General features: G+C 39.1%; 1 protein-coding gene across 1 annotated transcript in view; it reads right to left on the bottom strand.

Moving 5' to 3' along the window:
• LOC306845719 (glypican-1-like) overlaps positions 1–20,829 on the bottom strand; it is a 71,177-nt gene that overhangs the window by 2,793 nt on the left and 47,555 nt on the right. The window contains exons 3-8 of the mRNA XM_079378677.1: positions 15,589–15,980; positions 2,542–2,707; positions 1,907–2,037; positions 1,475–1,588; positions 672–802; positions 246–421 (exon numbers count right to left, since the gene is read on the bottom strand). Of these exons, the coding sequence (XP_079234803.1) occupies positions 246–421; positions 672–802; positions 1,475–1,588; positions 1,907–2,037; positions 2,542–2,707; positions 15,589–15,980 (1,110 nt within the window). The remainder of the gene's footprint in view (positions 1–245; positions 422–671; positions 803–1,474; positions 1,589–1,906; positions 2,038–2,541; positions 2,708–15,588; positions 15,981–20,829) is intronic.

Genomic DNA, 20,829 nt, shown 5'->3' on the forward strand with positions numbered 1-20,829 from the left:
AAAGATGGGAACACAGTGGGAGGAGATTCATGAGCTGAAGTGAGACAGAGTTCAGGAACGTTTCACAGCAACGACGAAGCTATATTCCAGGGTTGAAGAGTAACTAACTTAAAGTAGCTGCACTTCTAAGTTAACTTCAGTTTTTGCAGCCTGACACTAGATGTTTTTAAATTAGTTTTGAATCTGACTCATTGTAGTTCATTCATTCACTATTTTTGAACAGTATAGTGTATGTGTATACTTACTGGTGTCCTGGAAGTCTACATCATTTCCATTGATGGCGTACTTCAGTCGGTTGATCATTATCTTAAGCTGCATGATCTGCTTGCGTACAGTCATGTCTGGTTTGGTAATGTCAATCTCCACTTCAGGATTATTGATCTGACTGGCCAGCCCGTCTCCCATCACTTCTGGCAGATACCTGACAGAACACAACACATCAAGAAAGATGCATGTGATCTGTTTGAGAGGCAACATCACAGACAGACCCAAATAATAATAAAAAAATAATCTGAGTGTAAATGTTGTCATTGATAATTAATATCTGTGTTGAAAAGCTGCAGATTTTGTACAATACATTTTCTCTAAAATATTCTTGTAGCCACTTAACATGAATGTGAGTTGTGTTTCTATTAAAACTGAGGTTGACTGAGCTGTTTATGTGCATTTACCTGTCCACACTCATTCCGTTCCAACATCTGTCTGCTTCACTCGGTCCAGACTCGCGATCCACACACAGTTTTCTGGGCAAATGGACCCAGTACTGCATGATATCCCTCAACATTCTGGACACATCGGATAACTGAGAGAACGAAAATGGGATGGAAAATGTGATCTCACAAACAGGGTCATTGACAGCAACGAAAAAATATTTATAATTACAAATAATAAAATAAATAACACTTCAGCTGTTGTTTATGAATTTACAAAATGTTCCTACTCAGCATATGTGGACATTAATCATTTTGCATATTATTGAGCCTGTTCAGTTCACAGTAATATTAACCCTATAAAGCCTACTGTGTCCTATTTGATTTGCAAATTTTGAAGGCCTCTAAATTATCAACATGATCAAACTTTGCTGAAAAACCTTTTGTACACAATCTGTTACATGCCTTCTGTTGTCTAACTGATAATTTATACTTTTTAGCAAGTAAAAGGCAATCTCATTCATTTTCATTATAAGCTTTTCAGCCATATAAATATTAACAACTGCACCAAATTGCATATTTTTGCTCAGTTTGAGCTACTGAATGCACGTTTTTTTCCTCCTCAAGTATAAATGCTCCTCCATAAAAGCCCGCTGTATCAAATGTGTATATACTGTAAATATGCTCATCAAAAATCACAAACTTTTTTTTCTGACTATTATTCCATATGCATGCTTTACTGGGTTATAGCATACATATGAAATAATAGTAAAGCAGGGTCCTAAAGCAAAAACTGCTGTTGTACACCATTCAAACACACTCACCACTTTCTCCAGTTGGGCTCCTGGGGTGCCGCTCACTTCTTCTGCTGTGTTTCTCCCTCGCTTGATCTGATCCTCAGTTTTGGAGCTCTGAACAGGACCACATGCCTGAAACACCTGAAGAACCAAAAAACGGTTCTGGTTCAATTCTAGTTCAAGATTTATATAAGCAGGAGTTCAAGATTTAATTACTGATAAAGGATTCATGATGATATTAATAGTTGATAAGAATACTGGATATACTTATGACTTAATGATATATTAAAGATTAAAGTCAGCTCTTGGATTTCATCAAAAATATCTTAATTTGTTTTCCAAAGACGAATGAAGTCTTACGGGTTTTGGAATGTCATGAGGGTGAGACAGAGTTTACATTTTTGGGTGGACTATCCCATTAGGTCTTTTTTTCAGACAGGCTTAAAGTGCAGCACTGACCTTATTGTTGAACGTGTTGAGGTTGTCTTGCATGTAGAGAATAGCTTCAGCGATGCGTTTTGGCAGAGACAGAACCACTGAATCCACACTGTAAGGCCGGCTCAGTTTGTCAACTACCTCCAGCATAGCATCTACTCACAAACACAAAGTCTTTATATCATGTTGACTTTCATCTTCCATTTAATTCTAATAGAGTACAAAACTGTCATTGTGTTGATTCCGGAAGCATTTTTTCCATTCATTTTTTTCCCATGGAGATTTTTTAAAAGTCTTGGTTAAAGCGTTTTACGCCTTGAACCAAACCAACCAGATTTGAGGTGAATCACAACATTATAAATTTGATTTAAAACAAAGAAGTATATGAAAATCAGACAAAGGTACAAAACTTAACAGATTTAATGAATGACATTTCTGAATAAAATACAAAATTATTCATTTCAATTGGTTGATTATACAAATAGATATTAAGTTTATTGCTTCAACAAATGCATATTTAACAACCTTATATCTCACAACAGTTCTGTTTTTGAATGTTTATATGTTATCAAAAGCTAAAAAATCTATTTCTAATTGTAGAAAATGAATGGAATTTTTACTTCTGGAACCCAACTAGGTTCCATTTTGGCCCTACCAACCTGCCAAGTTCCTCCACTCAGAGTCCAGATCCGCTTGATTGGCGAGGCAGCCCTTCATGACATTTTTACAGTAGTTTGAGCAGGGCTTGGCAAAAGCCACACCGCTACAGTGAGGACAGTATGTCATCTTCATGACGGCGCGCACACATTCAGTGCTCAGAGACACCTGCAAGACAGAAACAAAGAATTTACAGAACAGCTGAAGCATATTTGTACTGACTCATGTAACCAAAGAAAATGCCCTGTGAATTGTTTTGTCTCACGTAATAAAAATGTGATAATTATATTCCGCAAATAAGTCTTTGTCAGTTCCTACAGTTTCCCGTGAGGTCTAAGAACGTGGGATGGTACATTGTGGTACGATTATTGCATAATACCCATGATGCTTCTCTACACAGAGTAACCCCCATGAGGTCGGAGATGTCTTTCACAATGTTCCCTCTTTATCAGAAACCTCCACCGCTCTGATATCAAAACATGGGATTCATTTAGGACCCCTTAGGGGAAAGTAATGCAATTACTTAGGATAGAAAAACTTGACATTTGTTTGAATGTTTAAATGAGTCTAATTTCACGGATATTGGAAGCAAACCCAGTTTTTGTTTAGGTGTAAATAAAAATGCGGTCAGCATGACATTTGATTTCTGTAAATGTACCTGACTGTTCTAACTGCATTAGGCTGCATGAAACGTTCAGTCACAGCTGCGAAAAGCAACTTTTACACAGTTTCACAAAGATTAATGTCAGCAGAACTGTATATTGCAATGACTCGTGTGAAGTAACTGGTTCTTCAATCGAAACTTTTAATGCAATCAGACAATGAAATATTTGCAATCACATGCATTTCTTTGTTATCGAGTGGGAGTCGTTCTGAAAGCGAATTAATCTTTGTGAACTTTTAGTGGTGGGTCCTTTTGGCACATAAAGGAGCTGTGTGAATAAATTAGCATTTCCTTGCAAAATGTACTTTTAAATTCAAATCGAATCAGACAAGTAACCCCAGATGACATCAGTGCAGTTAAAGCTGAGCTGCAGTTCTGTCACATGCATTCAGATAGATAAAGAAAACTCCACTGCCCATTATTAAACCTGGATGAAAACAAAAAAAAAGTCTGAATTCTGGACAAGGATGAATTAGCAAATATTGGTAAATTTTTCCTCATGAAACTGTGGAAAAGCTGTAAAACTGATGTCTCCTGAAAAAAATGTAAGACCAAAGATCTAATTTCCAATAGGACATAATTCTTAAAAAAAAATGTTTGCACCGATGACATTTAGAGGTTCAGGTCATTTTTTATTTCAATAACAATAGTCAGGCTACATCATTATGTCAGTAAGAGGGGACAAATGACTGCCTTTCGGTCACTGAATCACTCAACTGATTCGTTCCAACCCTCTGATTCATCAAGAAAAGAAACAACTCTTTATGAGTAAGTCACTGAATCATTCACTCAAATGATTCATTCATAAACACAGATTCATTGCGGAACAAAACACCAGACTTTATAAGCGGGCAATTGAATCATTCACTCAAACGATTTGTTCAAACATATTGCTTTATTCAGAAACAAACCATTGACTGTCTTTTTGAGTGAATCGATGAATTTATTTATTCAAACAATCTGCTTAAGAACACAGATTTACTGCAGAACAAAACACCAGACTGATTTGATTAGTGAGTAAACGAATCAGTCACTAAAACAATTTGTTCAGACACACTGATTCATTCAGAAACAAACCACTGACTATATAAGTGAGTCATTGAATCATTCATTCAAACAATTTGTTCAAACACACTGATTCATTCAGAAGCAAACCACTGACTATCTTTATAAGTGAGTCATTGAATCATTCATTCAAACAATTTGTTCAAACACACTGATTCATTCAGAAACAAACCACTGACTATATAAGTGAGTCATTGAATCATTCATTCAAACAATTTGTTCAAACACACTGATTCATTCAGAAGCAAACCACTGACTATCTTTATAAGTGAGTCATTGAATCATTCATTCAAACAATTTGTTCAAACACACTGATTCATTCAGAAACAAACCACTGACTATATAAGTGAGTCATTGAATCATTCACTCAAATGATTTGTTAAAAAATATGGATTCATTCAGTTACTAAATGCCACAATGTGTTCATGTTGCTAGGAGGGAAAAAAAGTTAATTCTGTTGTGACTTTATTAGCGGAAAGTAATATTGTGTCAGTTACGGAGTGTTATCTTGTTGTTTATTGAACTGTTATAAAAACAATATAGAACTCTTTCTTTCTTCTTTCTTGACGTATATAATGACACAAATGTGACTGAAATGACATGACATGGCTAGCAGATTCATGTCACTCTAGATATTAGTATGCACATATACTTCATTTTAAAGTTAAAATAAGCTGCAGCAAGGAAGAAACACATTTTTGTCACATGCTGAGACATAAATAACTGGACTGGATTGAGGTAAAAAGACTTGCATCAGACTCCTACACACACACACCACCCTTCAGGGAGACCTGGCAGTGCTTGTTACCCAAAGGATGACTCAAGCACTCACTCTTTAATGAGGAGAGAAGAGAAGAAGCAGAGAGAATAAGATGAGAGAGATACAGAGAATAGACAAATGGAGTGAATGTGAGAAGAAGGATGTGTGAAGATGCACAGTAAGCTCTGGGGAGGAGGGAAAGTGAGGAGAGAAGAAGAGAGAGAGAGTGTGAGAGAGGGAAGTGGAGAGATTGAATAAGTTGAGGGAGGATAATATGGTACATCAAAGCCTCTGAGCATCTGTGATTCATCAGATCAGAGCAGGATAGAGAGAGTTTGCTGCCCAGTGTACCGCTCAGTTCTGACACCGGACCCACGTTTGGGAGCCTCTTGGACGTCAGTTCTGGAACCTCTCAAGATATCAATATTTATGAATCAGTTGATTGAACCAATCTACAAATTCACCATTCACTCAATGAATTGGTCTGGGCGTTTCATACAGAACATGATATGGACATTGAACAGTTACATAATTTTGCTAATTAAATATTATTTATATAAATATTAATAAATATTACATTTTTAAGTCTGAATATAAGAATATGACAGATCTTTATTAATGAGCAAAATCATAGCTTATGTAAAACAAGGGAGAGTTGTTTATGACTAATTAACTATCTGCTTAAGGCACAAATATGATATTTTTCATGCCGCACCACTGTCTGTACGGGTTATGTAACTCTAAAGGTGCTATAATGTAGGCATATTTATTCAATATTTGTCAATTTAACATAAAACTGTCAATATGTCAAAATAATGAAGATCCAAATGTACATTTGGGAGGAGCTTGTTTATTTAATCCTGCCATGTTTCATGTTATACGTTTCACATATCAAATTTCATATTTCATTGTCATGGTTCATATTTCAAGAATATGTAAGCATATTTTGGTGACATTTCTTTCAGTGTCCCTCCTCCTTTATTTGTTAACAGCTATATTATTACTAAATGCTAGCAAAACAAATCTACTTTACTTCAAGGGGAGATCTACAGTAAGTGCTTGAGCCGAGTCCCATATTTAATATGTTTATTTAATGTGCAAGTAAAGTGCTGTAGGCAACAACGTAACATTAGGTGACATTAATCTCAATTTGACTGAACTGGAACACACATTGTAAAAAAAAAAGGCTGTAAAAATACAGTACAATATTCCATAATAATCTGAAGGAATTTTCCGTATTTGGTTTTTACAGGTGTTGTTCCGTATTTTTTTATTATGCTTTGCATTGTGGGAACAAGAAGCTCAGTCGATTTTTGGCGCGAAAACAGTGCTTGAGCAGACGTCATTATTCACGGAGAAAGTCTCGGTAAAAATTTCATTTTGAAGTCAGATTTTGGGTTCGAGGAACCGTTCTTACACTTTTGTGGTAAATTATATTTTGTTAAATGTAACAAACTGTAACGTTAACCTAGTTGCTGTCCTTCCTTGTTTGGCAAATGAATGTCGGAGCCGTCGTATTGAACATTTTCAGCACACCGTCACATCTTATTCGACGTGGAGTTAAGTTATGTGTTACAGTGTGCTCACTTTCAGTTTTATTAATAAAAGTTGATTAACTTTTAATTGTTGTTGAGTGTGTCGTAAAGCATTAACATTACTGAGGTTAAGCAGCTGTGATAACGTTAAATCTGAAGTGTCGTACAACTGTGTTTAGAGCGCTGTGTGCCTTCAACAGAAGCTGACAGAGAAATTGTCAAGAAAAGAAGATACCATTACGACTTTCAATGTGAACTTTGAGGCGACGAGAATACTTTTTGTACGCAAAGAAAATAAAAATAACTTTATTCAACAAGTCGTTATTTAACAAAAACAGTGTATCCGTGTGGTGCGGCTGACACAGAACAGCATACGCAGTTTGTGTTCAGTGGATATTCTCCAAAATGGCTCTACTGTGACGCAGATGCGACGAATTGTTGAATAAAGTCGTTATTTTTATTTTCTTTGCGTACAAAAAGTATTCTTGTCACTTCATAAGGTTCAGATTAAACCACTGATGGCAGAAGTACCTTTTTTTATAATGCTTTTCATACTTTTCTGGGCCAAAATATTTTAAATTGTGTTCCGAAGACGAACAAAGCTCTTACAGGTTTGGAACGACATGGGGGTAAGTGATTAATGACAAAATTTTCATTTTGGGGTGGAGTAAGCATTTAAGTATATCATAAAACATTGTTGACAAGATCACATTACAGATACAATTGGAGACCACTGGAAATGCAAGTTTAGCATTTTATAATCAATGCTTGAAATGGAATTGATAATTCAATCTCTACCTGTTCTGCACGTTACTCTGTACTTCACTTTCATTCATTTAATTTCTTGTCATTTCCAGTCTTCCTGTGAAGAAATCGAGGGTGAAAGGTTCAGATGAAGGGAACCTACGCTTCTAAGACTCGTGTATGGACAACTTCGAGAATCCATGTACAATTTGAGCTTTTTTCAAATCTCAAAATGGAACTTGGACTGAACATGCAGCAAAAGAAAAAAAGTAGTTTCCCCAAGCTAGCACATGGCAAGAGATACTAAAAGCACACAAACACTTGGAGCCCCACTCTTAATTTAGAATGTGTAGTTATCTTAGTTTCATATTGAAATGTCAGGCATGAATGCATTAATCTTTGTTCTTTATTTTCAAATGCTGTACAAGAAAGTTTTTTTTTTTGCAGTACCATGTCAGTTGTAGATGACAGAATTCACATTTTTGGGTGAACTGTCCTTTTAAATAACATTTCACTTGACTATTGTCTATAAGTCTATAGCAATTGTTAATGACACCCCTGTCTTTGTATACATGTTTCCCATGTACTGTATCTGAAAATTTTTTGAATCTTGACTGTTTCACGGTGAAGTTTATCTTTGTGACCACTATTTGGTGCAATACCAATATTGTACAAGTACCTGCTCATTTTGTCTTTTTTCTGCCTGTTGCTGTTTAAAACTAAAACGTTTTCCACAATACAAGCATTTTCAATGGTGCTTTACACACTGTTAAATTAACTGATGTCATAATATGTTTGTCTTCACTTGTTAAAGGCTAAATAAACCATGTTCAATTTGTATATATTGTGCTGGATTTATTTGCTGCTATAGGCCTATGCTATATTTTTTTTAGAAATTTCAGCATAACGGATTGTCCGTTTATGATACAGAAGAAAATGTAAATCTACAGAATTTTCTGTTTTAATGTTGAAGGAAATGCCTCGTAATTTTCTGCCAGCAAATTCTCAATTTTTTTATGGATTTTTTATGGATTTATGGATTTACAGTGCATGAGAATAACCGAGTTGTTTGTGGAACTGTTTTAAGGAACCAAATTTGCAAAATGAGTCATATTTTCCAAACACTAGTAAGAACTTGTGCCTAGAGATTCTAAACATTGTAGGTTTAAAGGCCGGTACACACCAAGCCGATGTCGACAAACTAGTAGTGACGCAAGCAGACTGCGGGGTCGGCTCACGTTGACAGAGTCTGGGTCCAAAGTTGCCCTGATGCTCGACACCCGACAGCCAAGTAGCACATCCGTTCTGCGCCTTTCTCACGCACTGGTTCGCCAGCTGAACAGCCAATCAGAATGATCAGATGGCCCGACTGACCGATGAGTTCCGACGCCGATTCAACATGTCGAATCGGCCGAAAAAAAGTCGACGAGAACACACTGAGAAAACTTAGTCGGCCGACAAACAAAAACTGCCCGACGGCTTGGTGTGTACCGGGCTTAAGATCTGAAACTTGACTGAGTTTTCTATTGCAGTGATTAAAAAAGAAGCAGCAGATGGAGGAAAGAACAGAAGAAAAGAGTGTGATGAACTCATACTTTGCAGTTAAATATCTCTGTTTATCAAAACCAAGCACACACAGCATCTCTAGGCCTGTATTTTACTTGCCATCGAGCCTTTGCATCCTAATGAGGACTCTATTGCACATATGCCAGAATCTATTTGGCACCGAAATCCCAAAACAAAGAGCTTAATAGAATTAGTGGTTTAGCTAATACTATGATAGCTAGAGGTTAATGTCAGCAACGGTGTCTAATGTAATCCTTTTATCTGTTGCCATCTTATCGCCTCACGTTATTAATTTCATACCCGAATCAGAGACCCCGGGGAGCAGATTACACACGTATTCTTGATTCCTGATGATTAGAAGAAACTGCTGGGATATGTGTCGGGAAAACATACCAAACAGACCACAGCAAATCTGATCAAGAGCTGTGGAGTAACAGAACAGGATACAAGCGCAAAATTAACTGAAAACACTTTTGGGAGAATTTTCTTGGACAGAAATTAAACATCAGAGCTCAGAAAAGGCCACACTAAATTAGACTTAATTAAGCTTAAATAGTCTACTGTCGACTCTGTTTATCTAAAGTGGTTTAGGAAGTATGTTGTTTGCATGGAAAAACCATTAAATCAAGCTGAGTTTAATCCACTAGTCGGATTATGGGTATTTCTTATGAGATACCAAGTTGTCATCCTCAAGGAAGTAATGTTGAGTTGCTTACAGTAATATTTTGAAATCTTATTATTATTTAAAATAACAGTTTTCTCTTTTAATATATTTTAATTTATTCCTGTGATGGCAAAGCTCAATTTTCAGTATCATTACTCCAGTCTTCAGTGTCTCATGATCCTTCAGAAATCATTCTAATATGCTGGCATATGTCACATTACAAAAGAAAAATGGCTTGTGAATGGGCCTTCACACCACCTTGTCTTTTTCACAAAATTTTGAATCAGTAGCAATATCTCTGTAGATGCGAAATCAAATCATATGAAGTTAGAGTGCCACTGAACTATTTCAAAACACTGGGTGACAATTTCAGAGAAGGTACTTGTTCTCTTGAGAGCTCAGACTAAGGTTAAAAATATCACCAGAGCTTATTGCTCTCATTACGCTTTGTGTGAATAATCCATAATTATGTTCTGCTTTGGGGAAATTAGTAAAACCCACATGAAGCAGAAGTACAGATTTAGAGAATCTCAAATTAGAAATAAAAAAGGCTAACTAAAGGCTAGGATTTCTCAAGAGGTTTTTCAGACTGCAATGATAATTACACTGAATAAATAAATGAATGAATAAATAAATATATATAACACAATAAAATCCTTGCTTTCAAAAAATATCTAAACATCTCTAAAACAAGCCAAAGCGGAACAGCAAAACTGTGTAAGATAATGATACTACTTATTTTCAGACAATATATTTTGTGAAAACCAAAAGATCACAATTATTATTATTATTTTTTTTTTCTCCCCATTTATATCAGGAAATAAATAGAAGTAAATGTATAAAAAATGTAACACACAAAAAATAAGTATTTATGATTCTGTACTAATTACAAAACTCTAAAAAAAAAACAATAATAAATTAATAAATAATGACAGTAAAAACATGAAGTTATTCTGCTTATTATTTGTTTGGAAGAACAGCATTTATTTGAAATCGAAATATTTTGCAACATTAATTTATTGGTCCCTTGCTGAATAAATAAATAAATAAATAAATAACCCCAAACTTGTGAATGATATTCTCTGAAACTAAGTCTTAATATATAACAGTTCCTCAAATCAAATGCATCTTGTTTATTGGTAATTTATCACCATAATGGTGTTTTTTTGCGTTGAAATTAGCAATGTTAACACACACATCATAAATGACATTGTCTGAGCCACTCTCTCATTACTTTCTGCATTCAATGGACCCTAAAAGCCAAAACAATTGCGTCATTATGCCTTGTTTCCACATTCCCAGCTGTGATGGATCTGTGTTCAAAAGCAGAAGGCCTGGTCCTGTGAGGTCCTCTGCTTTCGTCTGCTCGAGATTGTTAGCTTTTTAGCCAAGGCTCATCTTATCCAACAAAATCCTGTGTTTCAGAGGATTCTCATGCTATTTATTCAGCTACAGCTGCATAATCCCTTCATCAGACACAATATTTGCTAATTATTGCTGTTTGATTACCATATTCAAATGCTATGGTACTTCACATCAACAAGAGATGGCATTCACAACCCACTTCTACCATGTACTACCATGTTTTTGTTTGTTTTTTTAAACAAGTACCATGGGAGGGACAAGGTTTTCTTGGAAATACAACTATAAGGTACTATTATAATACCATGTACTACATTCGTTTTAGTACCGTAGGTATATTTCAGATTACCATAGTATTGACATCTGAAACCATCAGTGTGCCATTATACCACCACAGTATTGTTCTATAATGCACTTCAAAGAACAACATGGTATTACCACCAAAAACACATTTACAATGTTTTTTATGGCAATACCATGGTATTTTTTAAAGACTTTCCACTTTTGTTTGATTTATTCCTTCATTAACGTGCTTAAAGTTCTTGCCAATGTCTTCCCGTCCGTCGTCTGATTTATAAGGCTCGACTTGTTCTGTCCTTAAATGGCACGTCTGATAAGGGATGTGGGTATGTGGTCGGGTCACGACGCAGTCTAGATGTGCTCTCTTTACAGACGATCGTCTCTTTAGTAATTAGAAAGAAATATGGCTGCGCTCCTCCCAGTGTGTGGAGAAAGATGTGTGGTGACTGGCCTACTTCTGAAGTCACGGGGAGCACATGTCGTCCTTAATAAAAATGAATAAAATGCAGGAACGACTTGAGAGGGAAGAAGGGAAGACCAGCTGTGCCTTTTCTCTTTTATGCTTTCATTTACTTCTTTTATTTCAGGCTAATACTCCCCTAATACTTGTTCTTTTGCTTTCTTTCCTCTAAAACTCTTTCTTCCTTTTTCATCTCCTGAATGACCCCAAGCAAGCTACAAGTTAATCATTCGGTGGTATAACGTCGAGGATCACAGAAAATAATGTCAGTGTCCGTAAGCTTGTTTTATTTGACATGAAGTGGGTTCGCCTCATTGCGGCAGGCATATTTAGATCACATGACCACCAAAAATGAAAACTGTTATCACTTAACTCTCCCTAAAGTTGCTACAAACCTTTATGAGTGTCTATGTTAAACATGAAAGAAGATATTTTGAAGAATTTTGTTAACCAATCAGTTGCTGGTCCCCATTGACTTTTATAGTATGGAAAAAAATACTACTACTGGAGTAAGAAGCTAAAAATATTAAAAGCATTTTTGTTAATTGAAATTATTCAAATTAAATAATATCTAGATATTAAATGTTACATTTAAATTACCGTAAATTAAAATTTGAAATTTTAAGGACATTTTAAGGAGAAGCACCAAAATGATCTAATGAACTAAATAAAAACTGTAACTAAACTTAAATTAAAACTGAAATAGAAAAAAATAAATGGAAGCTAAATAGTACCATAAATACGCAAAAATGAATAATTACAAAAGCACATAAGAAATGACAAAAAATGTAAAAAAACTGAAAATATAAAAAAATAAAAGCCTCAATTAATAAAGGTTTTACTGAACAATTAATGTGCTTCATATTTCTGCTTTTAAAGCCTCTGGAAGGTTGACCTGGTTTACTTTCATTGAAACTGTGTTACTAAAACCACGATTATTGCTTTAAAAAAAACACCAAACGACGAGTCTAAATTAAGTTCTGTGGTAACCGACATAGAGCTTAACTTGCATTGAACCCGGAACAATCCATTAAAGGAATTGGTGAACATAACGCATGATTAAATGAATAGAAGAATAGAATGAAGGACTGATTATTTAACAGAAAGCAAGTGTAGGAATATATATGGGCAAAACAGCACTACTAGAGATTAACTTTCTGTTATAAAACAATGAAAGCCTCATGTCAGCCTCATTCCAAAACAATCACAATCTCGCAAGAGTGAGAGATAAGACAGTATGTTTAACCAAACCCTCAAAAGAAGAGAACACAGCAAAAGTAGAACGTTCAACTCCCTTTGGTGCACACACACAAAATAGTTTCATTATAAAACCTTCCCTTGTTTTGGTAAATCATGGCCACATTGTACAAATACTATTTAATTGAATCAGAATAACGTATCATTAACTTGCATCATTGAAGCATTATTATCCTGTTTAACACTGTAAAGCTGCTTTGACATAAAGCACTATATAAATAAAAGTGACTTGACTCAACTTAACATACATGTGCTGCTGTCATTTAAATTTACATTTTTATTCATTTAGCTGACGCTTTTATCCAAAGCGACTTACAATTGCTATATATGTCAGAGGTCGCACGCCTCTGGAGCAACTAGGGGTTAAGTGTCTTGCTCAGGGACACATTGGTGTCTCACAGTGGATTCGAACCCGGGTCTCTCACACCAAAGGCATGTGTCTTATCCACTGCGCCATCACCACCCTCTTACATGTTGGGGTTAAAAGACATCTCTTGGTCAGACAAAACAGACTGGAACTGGCAAATCAATCATTTCCCCCACCTCAGTTCACACACACACACACACACACACTGCCCTTTTCAATATGCAGTGCTGGCAGTTTCTCAGTGTTGTCAACCTTGACTTACTTTGAAGAGGTCAGATTTCAGGAGAGAAGAGAATTGAGAAGGGGAGAAGAAAAGTGGAGGAAAAGAATGAAAAGTAAACAACAGATGAACCAAAGTGGACAACAACAACAAAAAGAAATCAAAGGTCTATTCTTTATCAGTGATAATGTAATATGTATTTAAGCCTTTGTGGAACTGTCTGAATCACTCTCAGGTTTCCTTGAATGGAAACAAGCAGCATGGTTTGGAAGGCTTACCTCGGGTTTGGAACAAAACAATAGTGAGTTAATAATGACAGATCAGAATAATGCTCATTTTTAGGTGAAATATTATATTCTAATAGCAGTTGCAAGGGACAGAATGAGAAGACCTTACCAGAACCCAATTTTTTGCTCACTCTTATTTAGCAATAAGTTACTTTTTTACTGTGAGAATCTGATATATCGCTGTTGTTTCAAACACTAAATATGTATTCTCTCACATAAGCATTAAGAATTATGATTTTAGTAAATCACTTTATTCAGATTCAATTATTCAAAAAAAAATCACTAGAAAATTAAGAAAACATAAGACACATGGGCTACAAATGTTCATGACTAAATTTTTGATGTTATAATAAAAATACTAATAATAATCATCATTATTATTATTATTTATTCCTTCATTATTGTTGTTGTTTTTATTACTTTTTATTATTACATCAAACATTTAGACAACAGCAACTTTTGATAAAAATATATTATTCTGCACATTTTGAAGAAAACTATTTTTGTTAATATTAATAGTATTATTAATAATTATTAGTATTAATAAATCTATTTATATGCTGTTTATTTGACATTCAAATTTAGATCATAATTATACTTTTTTTTGTGTGCCATACACTAATCTGATACTTAATTTCATATTTGAAAAGATCTGAGATAGTTGTTTTATTACAGTTTTTATCAACTGCTTACACACAAAATCTAGTCACACAATTTCTGAAAACTGACCCTCAAACACCAGAAACACACACCAATTCTGCAAAACCGATTCTCGGCCTTTGACTTATTTTTCAATTTCATAAAACACTTTGTGCAAAACACAACACAATTCTCTGTGTAACACACAAGGTGTTAGCAAATGTTTGTGATATTTTGAATGCAGTGCTTCATTTTGCAAGAGATGTGAGGTATTTTGCATTTTGGGTGTGCAATTCTTGGATTTGTCTGTAAAGTTTTGAAAAAAAGGGGTAAAGTTTTGGAAATGTGTGTAAGCAGTTGAAAAAACTGACATCTGTTGAATTACTTTAAAACTATAGGTAGCTTGCCGCTTCAAAGTAGCTCCTCAAAATTGATTAGTAACCTCCAATTCTCACTGAATGAGGCCAGGTTGGTTTGATCTATCACTATTACTGCCGCCTCAAAATATAACAGGGTTGTGGTGCTATGTCTGTGGTTTGTTTTAAGTTTCATTAAGTTATCTTGTCTCCAAAGATTTCAAACTATGAATGGTCTTTACAAGAAACTAAATGTTTAGTTAGGATGCACCTATAAAGTTAGCAGTTGTGCTTTACACTGACAGCATCTCCGTCTAATGTCAGCATTAATTCAATAGACACAATCATTTTGTTGCAGTGTGTGTTTGTGTGTGGGTGTGTATGTGTTTGTATGTACATTGATTGCCTGAGCCTCAGGGATATTCATTGTGTCTTGTTTTCCAGATGCATTGATCCTACGCTGTTTACTGCAACGCTTCAACATGCACCTGTGTTTGTGTGTCTGTTTGTATTCTTGGTTCTAGTAGGAGGTATAAGGTTTGTGCATTGCCACAGGTATGTATTATGAATGCAATGAATAATGAGAAGGAAATTATTCTGAAGTATATAACTAGGCGGAAAAAACTTTTTCAGTGTCAAGACATTTTTTTGTCCTCCATGAAAGCTGAAATGCTGCTTAAAGTGAAGAAATCACAGCAAATCACAACATATTTGATGTTTAAAGGAATAGTTCAGACCAAAACGTTAATTTTATGATTATATATGCAGAAATATTATGGAAACATTATGAGAAGTTCTCTTACCTGTGAAACCTTCCTGACCGCTTCGCCGCTGATCACCAGACCCTGCGCAAATGTTCTGGCCGCAATAACCGTGCGTGTGATTTTGGTCTTGAGCTCTCTCGGCGTGTCTCCAAACGGCTTCAGCGTTTCTGACTGCTTGGCTACGCACTCCAGATACTCCTCTCCAATAATGTACTGAGGGTTTAAAGCTTTAAAGAGTCTTTCCAGCAGACGGGCCCAGAATTCATTCAGTGCCTCCTCGAGATTGACGCTGGACCCTCGGTAGTAGCGCCGAAGGTCTGAGTACAGATCCTGAAACACCTTTGCGATTTGGGAGAAGAGAGGTCCAAACCCAGTCTGGAAAGAGGTTTGGAGCGATGCTTCAGAACGGTTCAACATCTCCAAGAAATAATCTGGAAACACACAAGAACATCATTAGAGCTGAAGGGTAACACTCCTAATTTTAAAAAACATTATTCTGAATCGCGCAATATAAAACTTAATACAAAATAAATATATAATAATTTATATCACACTATATATCACAGTATATATCACACACACTGTCATGAATCTGGTCCATGCTCTCCCTGTCAACCACCACTAGAGGTCACCCGTTCACCACAGTGACTTTTACACTCACAGCACATTGGACTCCATTTCCCACAATCCATTGCACAGATCACAGCTGTCACCATTCACACATCACACACACCTGATCACCATTTTCCAATCACCACCACACACCATATAAGCCTGGGACTTGCTCTTGCTCAGGGCCGAGTATTGTTAGCATTTATCACTAACCTAGCGATAGCAACTTTACAGAGCCATTGTTATAGTCTTGTCTTGCCTTGTTTATCTTGCCGTGTCTGACCCTGTCCGTGTTTCCTGGATTTACCCCTTTGCCTTGCCGTTTGGACTGTGTTCGCTCCCCATTTGGATTATTGGTCTCGTCTCTGGATTATCTCTCTGCCTTGCCCCTTTGGATACTGTTCGCCGATCATCGACCCCGCTTGCTCCACGGATTGCTCTGTCTTGCCCTTGCCATACCTGTTTGCCGATTTCTGACCCTGCCTGTTTTCTGACCATGTTTTTTAATAAAGCTTTGCACATGGATCCGCACGTCTCACGTCTCGTCAGCCCCGTAACAGAATACTCTGCCAAACAAGGATCCAGCAGCTTTTCTAAAAAACCCTGGCCAGGTATGGATCTATTTGACCAGCTACTCAACCTTCGACAAGGGAATTCACCCATCGAGGAGTATGTCTCACAATTCTGTGAGTTATCAAACGGGAGCCCGTTTGACGAGACCGTTTTAAAAGACATTTTCCGCCTCGGTATAAATGAGGCCATTAAGTCTTGGCTACCTGAGGGAAAATTTAACTGCAGCCTGAAGGATTACATGGACTATGCTTTACTGTGTGCTCAATCTTCGTTCACTGTGGGTATCGTGGAAGAGGAATGCAACACCTCGTCTGTGACTAAAATGGAGGCCGCAGCAGAGCCCATTTACAAAATGGCAGCCACAGTTGATCGTCACGAGTCAAGCCAAGCCACAGTTGATCGTCACGAGTCACACCACGACTCAGCTCCTCAGCCAGAGTCTGCTCACGTCAAGCCAGAGTCTGCTCACGTCAAGCCAGAGTCTGCTCACGTCAAGCCAGAGTCTGCTCACGTCAAGCCAGAGTCTGCTCACGTCAAGCCAGAGTCTGCTCACGTCAAGCCAGAGTCTGCTCACGTCAAGCCAGAGTCTGCTCACGTCAAGCCAGAGTCTGCTCACGTCTCCGCTGTCAAGCCAGAGTCACACCACGTCACAGTGCTCCAGCCAGAGTCTGTCACACCCAAGGATTTAAGGTCAGTCCTTCAAGTTCCCTGTCTGATATCCAGTGTGATGGACCCACCACTGATGTCAGTGCGAGTAGCTGGCATTCCCAGGGCCTCAACCCTGTCTGTTACAGAGACCGTTCCCCTGACCTCAGTACTTCCCGTTATGGCGGTTGCCATTTTGAGTGTGTGGGCTGCTCACTGTGCTCCTGAGGCCTCTCCTGTCCACGAGTCTGCTCCAGTGCCTCCAGAGGTGGCGGCTTCCGCTGCAGAACCTCCCGAAGTGGTGGCACCCGTCCCTGAACTCGCTGTCTGCCCTGTCACGGCCACGGAGGCCGTTCCTGACCTCATGGTCTGCCCTGTCACGGCCATGGAGGCCGTTCCTGACGTCACTGTCTACCCTGTCACGGCCACGGAGGCCTTTCCTGACCTCATGGTCTGCCCTGTCATGGCCATGGAGGCCGTTCCTGAACTTACGGTCTGCCCTGTCACGGCCATGGAGGCCGTTCCTGAACTCACTGTCTGCCCCGTCACGGCCATGGAGGCCGTTCCTGAACTCACTGTCTGCCCCGTCACGGCCATGGAGGCCGTTCCTGAACTCACTGTCTGCCCTGTCACGGCCATGGAGGCCGTTCCTGAACTCACTGTCTGCCCTGTCACGGTCATGAAGCCCGCCCCTGAACTCACTGTCTGTCCTGTCACGGCCGAAGAGGCCGTCTATGAGCTCACGCCCTGTCCTGTCACGGCTAAAGAGGCCGTCTGTGAGCTCTCGCCCTGTCCTGTCACGGCTAAAGAGGCCGTCTGTGAGCTCTCGCCCTGTCCTGTCACGGCTAAAGAGGCCGTCTGTGAGCTCTCTCCCTGTCCTGTCACGGCTAAAGAGGCCGTCTGTGAGCTCTCGCCCTGTCCTGTCATGGCTAAAGAGGCCGTCTGTGAGCTCTCGCCCTGTCCTGCCACAGCCATAGAGACCGTCCATGAACTCTCGACCTGCTCGGTCACGGCTCCTGTGACCATGGGGACTCTCTCTGTGGTGTCTGTCTCTGTTCTCCCCAGATCCCTGATCCTGTCATGGCTTCCTGACCAGTCCGCTCTGCCGTGGAGATACTCTGCCCTGTCTATGCCACATTGGTGGGCTCCGGCTCCGTCTACTCCGCCGTGGTGGTCAGTTGTCTGGCTCTGGGGGTCTCCTGCTCCGCCCAGGTGGGCTCTGGTCCCGTCCTGCCCTGCAACGAAGACTCTCCCAGTGTTGTCTTTCTCTGCTCTCTCTGTGTTGTCTGTCTTCGTTCTCCCCAGATCCCAGTCTCTGTCATGGGTTCCTGCCCTGTCTGCCTCCCTGTGGTGGTCTTCTGCTCGGGTCTGGTGGTCGTCTGCTCCGCCGTGGTGGTCTTCTGCTCGGGTCTGGTGGTCGTCTGCTCCGCCGTGGTGGTCTTCTACTCTGGACTGGTGGTCGTCTGCTCCGCCGTGCTGGTCTTCTGCTCGGGTTTGGTGGTCTTCTGCTCGGGTCTGGTGGGCTCCTGGTCCGTCTGCTCCGCCCTGGTGGGCTCTTGCTCTGTCCTGGTTTCCGGTTCCGGCTGGATGTCTTGCTCTGCCCCAATCCCCGGTCTTCCCACTTCCTCAAGGACCTGGCCCTCCGTCCCTCCCCCTGTTCCGCCTCCGCTCCACCGCCCTCCTGGATTGTGTAGGAGCGTCTGGAAGCCGCTCCTTGGGGGGGGGGCTATGTCATGAATCTGGTCCATGCTCTCCCTGTCAACCACCACTAGAGGTCACCCGTTCACCACAGTGACTTTTACACTCACAGCACATTGGTCTCCATTTCCCACAATCCATTGCACAGATCACAGCTGTCACCATTCACACATCACACACACCTGATCACCATTTTCCAATCACCACCACACACCATATAAGCCTGGGACTTGCTCTTGCTCAGGGCCGAGTATTGTTAGCATTTATCACTAACCTAGCGATAGCAACTTTACAGAGCCATTGTTATAGTCTTGTCTTGCCTTGTTTATCTTGCCGTGTCTGACCCTGTCCGTGTTTCCTGGATTTACCCCTTTGCCTTGCGGTTTGGACTGTGTTCGCTCCCCATTTGGATTATTGGTCTCGTCTCTGTATTATCTCTCTGCCTTGCCCCTTTGGATACTGTTCGCCGATCATCGACCCACGCTTGCTCCACGGATTGCTCTGTCTTGCCCTTGCCATACCTGTTTGCCGATTTCTGACCCTGCCTGTTTTCTGACCATGTTTTTTAATAAAGCTTTGCACATGGATCCGCACGTCTCACGTCTCGTCAGCCCCGTCACACACACACACATATATCTATATATACACACTGTGTGTATGTCTGTATATATACACACACACGTATATGCACCCAAAATATAAGATTACTTATAACAAGTGACTAATTGTGACTTTTTAATGTATCTCACTATTCTGACTTTGTTCTTATAGAAAGGAAATGAACCAAAATCCTTATTTCAAGCTATTTATCCCCAACATAAAATCATAAGACTTGAACTGAAACAAATCTATAGACAAAATTGCATTCTAGACAACTGTCAGTTGTGTAGTTTGTGCACTAACACAATTAAAAGCAATGAGAGAAATATGAATGAGGTTGAGGTTGACTTCCACATACATACACACACACACACACAAACACAAATGCAAAGATTTCAGAGGGAAAGTCGATCAGTATGAATTGTGTTATGTAATACAGTGATATCAGAAGTGAAGTGACATTCAGCCAAGTATGGTGACCCATACTCGGAATTCATGCTCTGCATTTAACCCATCCAACGTGCACACACACAGCAGTGAACACACACACACACCGTGAACATACACCCGGAGCCATTTTATGCTGCAGCGCCCGGGGAGCAGTTGGGGGTTCGGTGCCTTGCTCAAGGGCACCTCAGTCGTGGTATTGAGGGTGGAGAGAGCGCTGGACATTCACTCCCCCCCCCACCTACAATTCCTGCCGGCCGGAGACTTGAACCTGCAACCTTTGGATTACAAGTCCGACTCTCTAACCATTAGGCCACGACTTCCCATCATAAGATCACAATAACCCAGTCACACATCAATCAATCCCACATTACCCACGAGAGAGAGTGTTCAAGTACAGAAAGAAAGTGGATAGAAGAGTGTATAAATTCAGCCATGGGTCTCTACATTTAACACACACACACACACCAGAAGCACAACAAATCATAACAGTGAACCCAAACCAGGTCAAAATTAATCTTTCTAAAACCTACACCACTTCTCCAAACCCAGAGGCATTCCACCAATGGGATTATGTCTGTACTAATACATTCATGATGAAATACAGAGCAGTGTGCTGTAAATAAGACCTTTTTGTGTCCTACATCTGATTAAGTTCACATTAGTCATGCTTTTGAAATGGCCAAACAAATGAATCATAAAACA

This window comes from Barbus barbus (genome assembly GCF_936440315.1).
Source record: "Barbus barbus genome assembly, chromosome: 26".
NCBI lineage: Eukaryota > Metazoa > Chordata > Actinopteri > Cypriniformes > Cyprinidae > Barbus > Barbus barbus.